At 35.5% G+C, this 12,276-nt stretch overlaps 1 protein-coding gene across 1 annotated transcript in view; it reads right to left on the minus strand.

Annotated features, from left to right (window-relative positions):
* Positions 1-6,683, minus strand: part of LOC146136124 (uncharacterized) — a 32,362-nt gene extending 25,679 nt beyond the window's left edge. The window contains exon 1 of the mRNA XM_083396165.1: positions 6,369-6,683. Coding sequence (XP_083252291.1) covers positions 6,369-6,683 — 315 coding nt within the window. The remainder of the gene's footprint in view (positions 1-6,368) is intronic.
* Between the last annotated feature and the right edge of the window lie 5,593 nt (positions 6,684-12,276).

The following is a 12,276-nucleotide window of genomic DNA, read 5'->3' on the forward strand; positions in this document are numbered from 1 at the left end:
TACCATAGTCCTATTCGTCAAAAAAAAAATTCTATTAAAAACAGCATTGAAATCCCATCAAAGTCACATTACACTTTTGATATATTTTTGCAAAATGCCACGGCTTACACATGAGTAGTGCGTAACGGTTAGCTTTAATGCACTCAAGGAATATGTTTGGCAAAGGTTCTTTCAACCTGTGGTGCCAGAAACTGGGCTAATGAGGACTTGTGGCTTCAAGATGCTGCAAGGTGGTGCAACATTAATCCATGACAACGTAATCGCTCGTTGCTATTTATAGGACTGTCACGAACTTAAAATAGTTTGAAGGCGGTCTACGTGGCATATGCGACTGATTTTTTATACCAACGTTTTATTCAAGTTGTTGCCCTGTCGAGATAATTATATTTTACAGTATGTAGTGTAAAAAAGCTTAAGTATTTTACTGTTAGGAAAACATGTTAAAAACTATCGTTTTAATAGATTATGTCTCTATCCTGAAATAAAGTGTTATAATTCCATTTCTGTCTCAAAATTATACGTTAACTACTTGATTTTATATTTCATAAAACATCTCCTTTTAAGGTGTATGGACGCATTACGTTGCAAAGCTTATTTAAAATTTGTTTCACGACCATGTGTACAACAGACTACCTTTTCGTATAGTTTTACAACAGATTACCTTTTCGTATATGGTTTTTTAAATTGTGCTAAAAATGCGTTTAATAATTGTTGTTAGAATACTTACAATAGTGGTGTGTTCTGTTTATTTGTGCAAGGTGTTATTCAATGCACTTATCAGATGTGTTGGAAGTGGCACACCGCGTGCCACGTAAAGAATGTTTGTTAATGTTGTTTAAACAGCACATTTAATTTTTGTTTGTTAAGGGTTCTTTCTAAGATTTTCTATATTTTCATGATGCGATTTAATAGCAGCAACAGTGGCTTTAATCAGTATTTTTACACAGAAATGTAACAGTAAACAAAGAATTGTGTAAAGTACTCGCTCATGCTCGAATCGTACAAAAATCGTTAGTATAATTGCCGCAACCAATTTCATCTGACTCGGTAGGAATGTCGCAGGTTGATTTACTTTTAATTTAACTTTAATGTTCTGCCGATATTCTTGAAGGCCAGAAAGTCCTCTATTTTTAGTAACTTAGTCATTTCATGTGTTAAGCCATGGTAGCTTGTACTGATAATAATCAGTGTAAGGCTACGCGAAACATACGGGGGCGAATCTATTACTGTAATGGAAATTTAAACTGCAGAAAGTCCCATGTTTTTGTCCTATATCATTTATTAGCGTTTGAAGTATTTGTGGTTAATTAGGAAGTTACATGCAAATTTAGTAACCGCAACGATTGGACCTTGTACTGAGCATAAAAAAGCTGGTGTCTGTAACCAGGTTGTGTTAAGAACTTAAACACTTTACCGAAAATTTGCTTTGTACGGCAAATTCCATTTTACTTCAAATATGCCCTTTACTAAATATTCCAATATATTTTTAATTAAAAATATTTCCCATATATTACTATCATCGAGCGAAATATATATAAAATACCAGCGATTGTATGTTTTTTTTTCTAGCATATGAATAAAGTCAATACCAAAAGGGTTTACTAAAACTGGCATATAAATTTCCACCATGTTAATTTTTTGTTATTAAATGAGATTTAACTGATATATATATCATTTCTAATTCGACAGAAGTTTACTGATTAAATACCACAGAAGTATTTCTATATGCTCTTCACAAGTGATTCTGCCCGTACAACCAGAGGGTGAACGATCTGGCTAACATAAAAAAAATAAGCAAACGATAGAAATGCAAAAAAAAGAATGGTATTTGCTTGTGAAAAAGTAAAACCTTTTGTTTAACGTAGACATGTTTATATAGAAACGTAAAGAAATGAATAAAATATGCTTTGGTGGCGGTTAGACGTGTAATAAGCTTTGATGCCCCCGAAGTGTTGTTTGTGTAGCGTATGACAACTCGTCATTTTACGTAGTGGATGGTTAAAGCAAAATCTCGTTAGTCGTTACCACCAATAGCGTCAAAAAGGGATGTCGCCTCAGGTAATCCTATAGTAAAATTTCCCGAATGTGTAACAAGCGGAGGCGTATGATATGTAATAATCACGAGATAGGTCGTCGCCACATGACCAACAACAAGTACTTGAGAATTGACCAGAGTTATAGTCGTTCATTGTTGGCTATTATTAATTATTTTCTAATGACAGATTAATTATTCACAGTTAGTTACATCTATTTACGTATCCAGTGTAAAACATCGATACGTCCGTTTATATGGAATTAAAGAATAAGTTCTTAATTTGTTGTAATTAAATATTGCTTTCGGTGCATCAGGAAAAATGGCAACCATTTTGCGTATTTTCCAATTTCATGACATGACTTGAACGCATTGAGAGTTAAATTTATAACGTTTTTATTATGTAGATAACATGTAATGATGATGAACACACACGCGTTTTTACGGACACTCTCTTGCAAAAACTGTTTATGGCGATGCAGATATACTGTTTATCGGTATTTAAGGTACTTTGCGTACATAAATACTTACATCCTCATTAAACCCTGCGATTATAAACCAGATAACCCTATGTCAATCATAACATCTTTATCGCTCTCTCCCCTTTTTTCCCACTCACTATTTTCTTTCTCCTTTTTTCTCTTTGCTTACTCTCCTCTTACACCTTATCTCTTTCAGCCCTCTCTCTATCCTTCTTTATGATTATGTCTCTCTTGCCGGGATTTTTCTCTCTTTTCCCATTCTAGCTGTTTTTAACTTTAATCACAGAATTAATAAACATAATTTATTTACAACATATAGTAGAAAAAAGTCATATAGTTGTGAACTATTTTGCTGTTTCGACAGCAAATCTATTAACTCATTCTCCGGGAATGGTATAGATATCAGAGGAATACAGCATTGATTCTCAACCTGGGGGACACAAGGGGTTGTCAGGGGCTTTGCCGTATATTCTTTGATATATAAAAAAAATAAAAAAGGGATAAATATTTGTAGTTTAAACTGTTTAAAATTATTTTGCATTAAATATTTTAACTCAATGTTTTCTTTGTACAATGTCACACATTTGCTTACGACTACGTCGTCCGTGGTAGTATTGTGCTTTAGTTTAATTCTAGAAAAAAAATGAGCAAATATTTTACAATTGTGCCATTTTTAACTTTGGGGACAAACGCGGTTGACCATCAGAAAATTAACTCTGTATATCCAAATAAGTCAGATTTTTATATCACTGTTGGACCGGAGGACTTTACGTCCAGTTACCATTTGTACATTTGTATAGCTTGTGACCTTGCTGGAGGGTTAACCAATCGCAGCGTCAAATATGCACCGCATAAGCAAGACAACTTTGAAAGCATGTAAGACATCGCCGTAACAACGTGTTTCGTTTGATACAGTTTGTTGTGCGAAACTCGCGATAAGTTGGCTACGCTTATCCGCATGATCGGCGGATTTAAGATTTTGAGAGCGCGCTGCCTGCCAGAATGGGATTAAGTCCGTCAATTCGGGCATACAACAAACACTTAAGCATGTACCATAAACGATTGCCGATTTTAGATTATAACACATGGTGATGAGGCGACGTCGGATTCTAATGATGCCTTCAAGTTTTTTTGAAGCGCCAGAAACAAGCATACATGTTTTGAGCATGTTAGGCTGAACCTTAGCTGACTTTACACGGCGATTATTAAAATGAAAATGCCCTTTTCCTGACTCCAAAACGTCGTTGTGCTTGATTGTTAGCGTTCAACGCGTTAGCGCCTCATTAAAAAGTATTTTTTTATTGGTACACGGAGCCTTGAAAAATTATACCGGTATTACAGAGACTGTTGCGGCGGCGCGAGGTCAAAACGTTAGATCTGGAATACGATGGAAGGTAGATTTTGCTAAGCCGGGTGGTTTGATTCGACAAGGCTCTGTTTTAGCAAAATGTCGTGAGCTATTGCTGCCATTGAAACAATTAATGAGGTTATGATTATCTGAGGCCCGGTATAATTGGTTACGCTCTGGTAAATGTTGTAAGTTGTTGTTAATTCGGGTGTTCACATTTTTAATTTTGCAAGTCTTTTATAAGTTGTTTTTGTAATTTTAAAGTATCCTGCTTTCATCTGTACAAAGCGAAATCAATCTCAGCATATAGTTCTAGTTGCACATGTACGATAAGGATATAGGTACATTTAATTGTGATTAAATGTCTTCTTAGACAGCTATGGTAAAAAATGTCACAACTGCGTTGGATTAATTTACAAGGTGAGAGACTATTTTAAGCGTAAATATTTTGTTTCTGTGTCAAATGGCAGAGTAAGTCATACTTAAACCTTTTAATTTTTATTGACTGTCTAATTTTAACGCAGCGGTTTAAAGGAAAGTTTAATAGGTAGTAAATACCATTTGTATGTAGTAAATACCCCTTTTCGTAAATGGTGACAACAATTTTGTATTTTTTAAACTTGATAAATTTGATAAAATCGTTTTTAATTAAAAATTTTATTTACTTTATTCCTGTAATATCTTAAAGAGGTCCAAAAACACTTTTAATTTGCCAAAAGATAAAAAAAATGAACTGTCCAATGAAAAACCCCATATTTATGTCACCTTGTAAATAAATAAATAAAAGCTGTCAAATGACTAAAGGTAGAACCGGAGTTGTAGGTGTATAATGAGGCAAGATTACACGATTAATCAGGAAGCGACGGCACCTTATAAAATTCCCTGTGCTATATATTACATAAGTGTATAGTTTTGTGATACACAGTATACTTGGAGCATTTTCTCCTGCGCTTAAAAACACAGAAATCGCATTTAGGATGCTATAGGAGTGCGCTTAAGAGAAACTCCTACTGAAAATAATGGAAGTAAGGACTGTGACCGAACGGAGTATTGAATTGTCTGTAGTAAATCTAATCGACAAGAAGCTATGCAGCAGACATACGATTTTTTTAATTCAGAGCACTTCTGTGTCGCTCTGGGGAAACCCATTTAAAAGACTGGCTCGTATAAAAAAAAATATATGTGTATAAATCAATCATATGTATGATATTTTCGCGTTTTTCCTTTTTTAATTTTCCGTTTTCTATTTGTCTGGCAGCAAAAGTTCAAGCAATTAAACTAACCCCGAAGCAAAGATAAGGGACTATAACATATTTGTTCACATTAATTTCTTACGATTTCTATTCGATTTTGATTTCTGGACAAATCTTGCGGGTGACTTTTAAAAAGCATCCAAAAAATACCATGGTAACTTGTTTAAATTAGTTTCAACGGATATTTAGTCATCGTGGTTATGGGTATTTATATAGACCACAGCTACGACATATGTAAACACCACAAGCTAATATTGGTAAACAAAGGTGCCAATTTGGTACAAAAAATAATGCCAAACCTGTTCGTCTGCAGATTATCGTCAACTGATAGCCGATATCTTCGACTACAAATAATCTGCACTGATATCGTTTTAAGAAAAAAACTATCCAGTGACTAAAATGGCAACGATATGGCAGGATGTTGTGTTTTTTTCAACTATTGGTGTACAGCGATTGGTTTTGTTCAAACAGCAGAATTTCCATACTGTAAGCATAGCACGAATTCATAAATTGCTCTTGCTTTTCTCACGTTGGACTTCGGAACATAAAAACATCAAAAGCTGTGGCCACCTGGTCTCGGTAAATCGCAAGATCTTTAGAATCACTGCAAAATCTTAGAAAAATATAACTAAACTACATTTTAATGACATTTTATTCTGCGTCACTATGTCCTAGAGCTGCCAATGTTTTCTATTTGGAACATTTCCTTATATAGCTTTGTAAGCCAGTGTTACAGGTATTACTTGTAGTTTTCTCCCATACGAAAATATAGGCTACGTTTTAAATTCCTTTCAACAGATATTTAGTGTGAGCGACTGTAAACAACGGGCTTGTGTTTGACACTTTTGCAAAAAAGTTATTTGCATCAATTTAAAATTGTTTTATATAAACTTGTGTATACGTAAATATAATTGGTTTAAGTCAACTTTTATGTTTATAATAGTCAAAACCAATAACAAAGTTGTAAGCCTATGAGAAACCAAATTGCTGCATTGGATAGAAAATTTTATAAAGAACATTGTAAAAACCTATAAGCAATTAATTCATTATGAGTTCGTTGAAATTTGTTTCTGGTCATTAAAAACATCCACTGACTTTAAAATGAATATAAAATACTTCAGTTGAAATTTTGCTTTATAGTTTGTTATTAGACTTCATAAGTCGTGTCTCTAAGTTGCCAACTCTTTATCATCTGACAATTACCCGTAATGAGCTTTAATTAAAAAACTAAAACTATACCAACAACACAATACCTCAATATAAGTGCTTTCCGTTATATAATCTTCGTGATCTTGAAATCGTTCCTTTAAGGTCAAATGTGAAACGTGATTAGGTTGAAGTAGCTTCGAAGTCGAAAATGTTTCTTCCGATTTTTTCGTTAGAGCTGCGGTCTCTTCTTTACGATAATCGTCAATTGTGCTGGACGTTGTTACTTCATCACTGGGAGTGGCCAGCATTGCCGACATGTCTAACATATCGAAAATGCAAGGTTTTGCTTGTTTTCCTTGACTACTAGGACTCATGTAGATGGAATCCATAGCGCCCTTTTCTTCTTCTTGGTAAGACATCGTGCTTATTGTCCCATCACAACACGCCTACAGTTTCCCAAGTCACTTCAGTTTACTTATAATCCATGTCTAAGAAGTTTTAGTTCTTGAACAATTTGTTTCATACCAGCAGTCAGCATATAAAAAAAAGCAGGCCAAATTATAGGCGGCAAGTTATCGAAGAAGCTTAGGCTAATAGTTTGTGCAAAAAGGTATTTGGTATAAAAGTATCCAGCATACTTTCACAACAGCAAAACACATTAATTGACCCACAGTCGTTAAATCTTCTGTGTGTGTATAGTTGCAGTTACATAGGTTGTGCAGCGCACATAGGTAATGGCAGGAAACGTTCGTGCTGACTCAACACGAGTATCAGTGGGCCAAGCATGCAACGTCATAAGCATGTTTTTTCACAGAGTCTTTGTGATGTCATAATCCTCTGTTGTACAGTAATAGTTATATCAGAGTTTGAATAATCAGCCATGTCGATGTCCACTATACCCATCTTTAAATACCTATTTTTAATCACCCGTTTAATTTAACCATTGTGGACAACCGTAATAGTCAGGTGACCAAGCTTAAATGATTTTTGATAAGGTAGATCTTTCCACATGTGTCTCATCTTAGGAGGCTATATTAAGACAATTCGTACATATGTGTTTACGTAGCGCAACTGTATGTCTGCTAGACTGAAGCGCGCCTTAAATTGACTTAAAACAAATAAAGCGTAGGCAATTCCGGTACTTATATGCATGTTAAAAAAATATTGAAAACATAGTGAATCCGCCCGACTTTAGGTTTTTAATTCCAAAACGCCTTTTGCTTAAAGGCTAATCCGATTTAAACATTGTCTGATGCTGAAAACCGTATGATTCACTTATTTCCTCCCATAACATTGTATTCTTAATTGGTTTAGTGTTTCCACCCAAACAGTGACCTTTATATGTCTAGCAGTCTATCTTATCGATGCAATCATAACGACTAAATCCACTTTAACACAATCGCACAAGCTTGCGCGGCTTTTAGTATAGCTTGTCCAAATATTGGTTTTCATATGAGCTTTTGTATTGTTAAGTGTTGAGCAATTTATATTGATCTTGCCACCGTTTTCTGCATTTAAGATGAGCCGGACTCCTTAACGATTTATCCCAATAAGGTTTATTTAGAGAAAAACAAAAACATTTATGCTTAATAAGAAAAAGGCGATAGTATTTCTAAGCACTTAAATAACAATATCTTGACTAAAACAATGCATCAGGTCCGAGCTGCGTTTTTTTTTTGACATTGAAAATCTTGTTGGGTAAATTCAGTGAATAAATTACTCCATTACCTCGAATCGGTTACTTGTTTGTGAACGAAATCCAATGCACGTTGCAGTTGTGGAATGTGTTACTCATTTTGATACACTTCGCCTGGCAAAACGCTCGAGCAAAACGTGACGAATATCGCTTCCACAAAAGTCGCTTCTCAACACTTTGCCAGCGGGAGAAGGTCGTTTGCGGCCCAAAAATCACACCTTTGGGCTGCGACGTCGCTATGGCTTGAGGACGACGCACCGGGTTATTTTTGTCCAATTACAGCACGAACTTGGAGCAATTTGTAGTCGGCTGCTGCTAAAAAAATGTTGTAATGCTGCCGTCGAAGGAATATTGACTTGTAAGTCGGTGGCCGTTAGTCGATATAATTTGATGTTAAAGATATCGGATAATATCGGTCCGGAGCCGATACCCGGTACAAAGTGTGAATATCGGACTCGTCACCAATTAAGCCTGTTTGGCCATAACGTCTTTTGTGAAAAACCTATAAGCGTGTATAAGTTACTATTATGAAATACAAAGACATTGGACACCACTACTTGCAGAAAACCAAACAACGTTTAAGTTGCACGTTACTCCAAAACAAAAAACATTTCACATTAGAGATTTTTCAAGTCGCAGTCAAGAGTATTATGACATCATGTGCTCAAATTTGTCGTTCGTCTTGAGACGAATGGGCACACCTTCCACTTCTATTGTCGCTCCCGACGCACTTTTGACATTAAAGGTTGATTGGACACACTTGCCTTGGAGTCGTTGGTGAGATGAGTCGCAATTAGCTCGCTGGGAACCTATGGCTGTTGTTGATTTGGCTAAATAACACGGAGCAAAAACGATTGGTCTGCAGAGACACGGACTTGAATGTTGGAAGGTGATGCAGGGTTAGTTGGTCGTATATTTACATCGTTGGCTTGGCCATTTTAGTTACGTTACGCACCATCAAAAAGTTAGATCTATACTTTTAAAAAAGATGTATTAAGGTCGTTAACAAAAATAAGGAACAGCAAAGGAAAAGAGATATCATATGTATATTTGGCAGCGATTTATCAAAGATTTTAGTTAGAATTTGTTCACAAATATGTAGGATTAAATTCAGTGTCCATACCACCTTTTTCTGGTTATGCCTGTAAATTGAAATAATATAACTCAAATAAAACAATCTACAAAAAAATTAAAAAAAAAAAATCTAAAAAAAAAATCCGGCTTTAAGGTTAAACCAAAGATCTTACGTTTGGCAACAAATCTGTTTGGCTAATGTTGTTCAAACCGTGTATCTTCTTATTAAAATTATACAATTTAGCATTTGGATATATAAGCATTTCGCTGATTTCTAAGATGTTGGCGCATTTGTTTTAAAGATTTTCTTTAACAATCGGGACATACCAATGTATTCCGCACGAAGTAACCCCGTGAATAGATTTGTTTCTCAGAAGTAAATTATTTTCTGCAGCGTAGAATATAGATGACAGTTTTTCAGTTTAAAGCTATGTGTGCGAAAAAATTGTAGAATTAGGACACACGATTGTTATTAATTATAGAATAACCATAATTTAGAATTTTAGGGAATGAATGAGTAAATGTCAGCTCTTTTTGTGATCAATATGAAACGAGATGTCAGATTTATTTGTTTAACAAACTTATTGATTTCTGGTAATTTAATTTGCGTGCTCGTGTGCTAAACTTCTACGTCATCATAGAGTAACGTGCTTATTTTTGTTACCTTAACCAATGGTAACCCTGTATGTAGGACTTGTACGGTAAGCCCTGCAATACTATAAAACTGATAATATAATCGATAGCACTTTAAATTGTTTTTTCAGAAAGTAGTTTTGTTTGCGAATATTGATTACCAATTTAACATCTCAATTACAAAAAATGCGCTTGCTCGAAAACCGAAAATTGTTTAGAATAAAGGTGAGGCGGCAGATAACTGGACCCTTACTGCTTGACCATTCATGGAATATTGAGGCGTGTCATGCTGGGTTGGGCTGCTGGACGCGAAACAACAACAACAAATAACCTGGGACGGCTCAATTTAGCGAACGGCGCGAAAACAGGGTTAGGCAGCGACATTATGACGTCAACTGCATGCAGGGTTTGAAAATCGAACAGCGAAATTACCTCTTCTGGCAAAAGGTTGCAGGTTTATTACGCTTACTTCTTCCTAGTTTAGCGAGTAGTTTATCTACTAAAGCGGCAGGCATAATAACTCATAATTATAAACGTAACGTCACAAGGCCTACGATTATGTCACAAGGGACTTCCCGCACATATAATATACGTCATATGTTGGAACGATGAATAAGAAGCAAGTGCCACGAAAGCCAAACCTTAAACACGCGCGCGAACGAGCACGTTTCACTCCTATAGTGAGTAGGGATGTACCAGATGCAAATGGTGATACTCATCTAAAACCAGATATATAATAGGAATTTCAGCCATGATTTGCGATTTCTAAAGTCGGTCACTTCAGGATCATGATTCCGAAGCTACGATATGCAGTTGCGGTTAACGTTAGGGAGAACCTTGTTCCAAATAGCGCCTGGAACCGACGGACTTTGTCGGGAGTGGTGGGGGGCGTGGTAGTGAGTATAGTGAGGAAGCGACCTTGGTCGTGACTTGATGCTCTGCCCTTTGCGGTTCGCTGGGAAAATGCGAACCGACGAATGCGTGGATTTAAACCTAATCCAAAATATATTTGATCAAGTTGTTTTTCCGCATCTGGACATCTTAAGCCAGTAATCAAAAAAGGAAACTCCTATCCACTGATATAACTATGGGCTTTGATTTTAATTTTATGAAATAGTTTTGGTAAACCTTGCACAATGTATTTTAAACTCTGCCGAAATACGTTCGTCAAATCCTGCCACATCTGAATTGTTTCGATTCGACCTGTTTTTATCTTATACGTGTTTTTGGAGCGCCCGTCTTTATGACTTTATATGCACATTAACGGCAATTTCGGCAGGCCACAACTTGCCTTTGAAAATCCTATTTCAGAAATCCGACTTGGCTGACTGTAAACCAACGATAGTTGTCATTCCGTGTTGACCGATTATTTATGTCAATTGGGGTTTTTGCCACGCCTATCACGATACGCGATTTAGCGTAATTGTGAAACATCGACTAACTGCTTTGCTTACATTACTGCGGGGCAAACACTATATTCGGACAGCACGGCAATTACGTCAGTGATTATCGCTTTGGGCATATGAGATTTCGGAGTATTAAAAAGTCTTGAAAACCTTAAACCGGATTTTAGGGTTGTAATCTCATTAGGAAAATTAAAGAAGATAAAAAAACAACAATGGGACTTTGTCGCGGCAAAAAATAGAGATTTGATCAAGTGTCTGGAATTCATACGCCAAGTGTAATCGATAAATCTATTCAATTAGCCGTTGTTTTGTTTTTACGCCATTATTTTTAAACAACTTGCTACTATGTTTCCTAACAATTTAAAAAATTATGTAAAAATTAAGTGCGGATAACGAATTGTATGTTTGATGCTATTTAGTTTTATCAAATTTATCTGGATTTTTCGTGAGCGTTGATTATGGAAAGTGTCCGTCAAATAACAAAAACTAATAAGCCGTTTTATTAGTTGGTAACAAGCGTTGAAACCAACTAATTTGACTGTATCGTATTTAACCGTAACATGCTTTTATCGCAAGGCACCCCTTCAAAGGTAAAATCAATTTTGGCAACAAGATACACATCATTTATAACTTTTGTGCGTAAGGTTGGTTGCGTACATTAAATCGGAAGACGTTGATTGATTACTTGGACCACCTTTGAGCCCGAACAATTAAAGGAATACTTCAGCTCATCGAAATATGCAGAATATCAAAGCAGCGAAAATACAACAATCTCTATTATTACATTTTTACTTCAATTCGCCGAAATCTGAACATTCACCAGAGAAGTGTTATCTAAAAATTCCTATATTACTAAACATATAAAGAAGCGAATTTCTAAATAAAATATAATATAAGGCTTATTTATTTGAGGTTATAGGCTACGTTTACCACAAAACATATATGCCTTTTTTTTCGTTTCAGAAAATTTGTTCAAATCTCGGGTAAAAATTGAAAGTGTAAAGCAGTAAACAAACAGAAATGCCTGACAGATTTTTTCGATAACAATACCCGATATTTTGAACAAAACGTATCGCAGGCCGATCTAAAACCAAATGACGTCATTGAATGACGTCATCCCTCAAACAAGTAAAATACAGGAAACTTGAACGTGCAGATTTTTAAGTCAAACTTTCTTACGCTTTAGGAAGTTTAGTACCTCCA

This window comes from Ascidiella aspersa, chromosome 8 (assembly GCF_963924565.1).
Source record: "Ascidiella aspersa chromosome 8, kaAscAspe10.2, whole genome shotgun sequence".
NCBI classification, from domain to species: Eukaryota; Metazoa; Chordata; class Ascidiacea; order Phlebobranchia; family Ascidiidae; genus Ascidiella; species Ascidiella aspersa.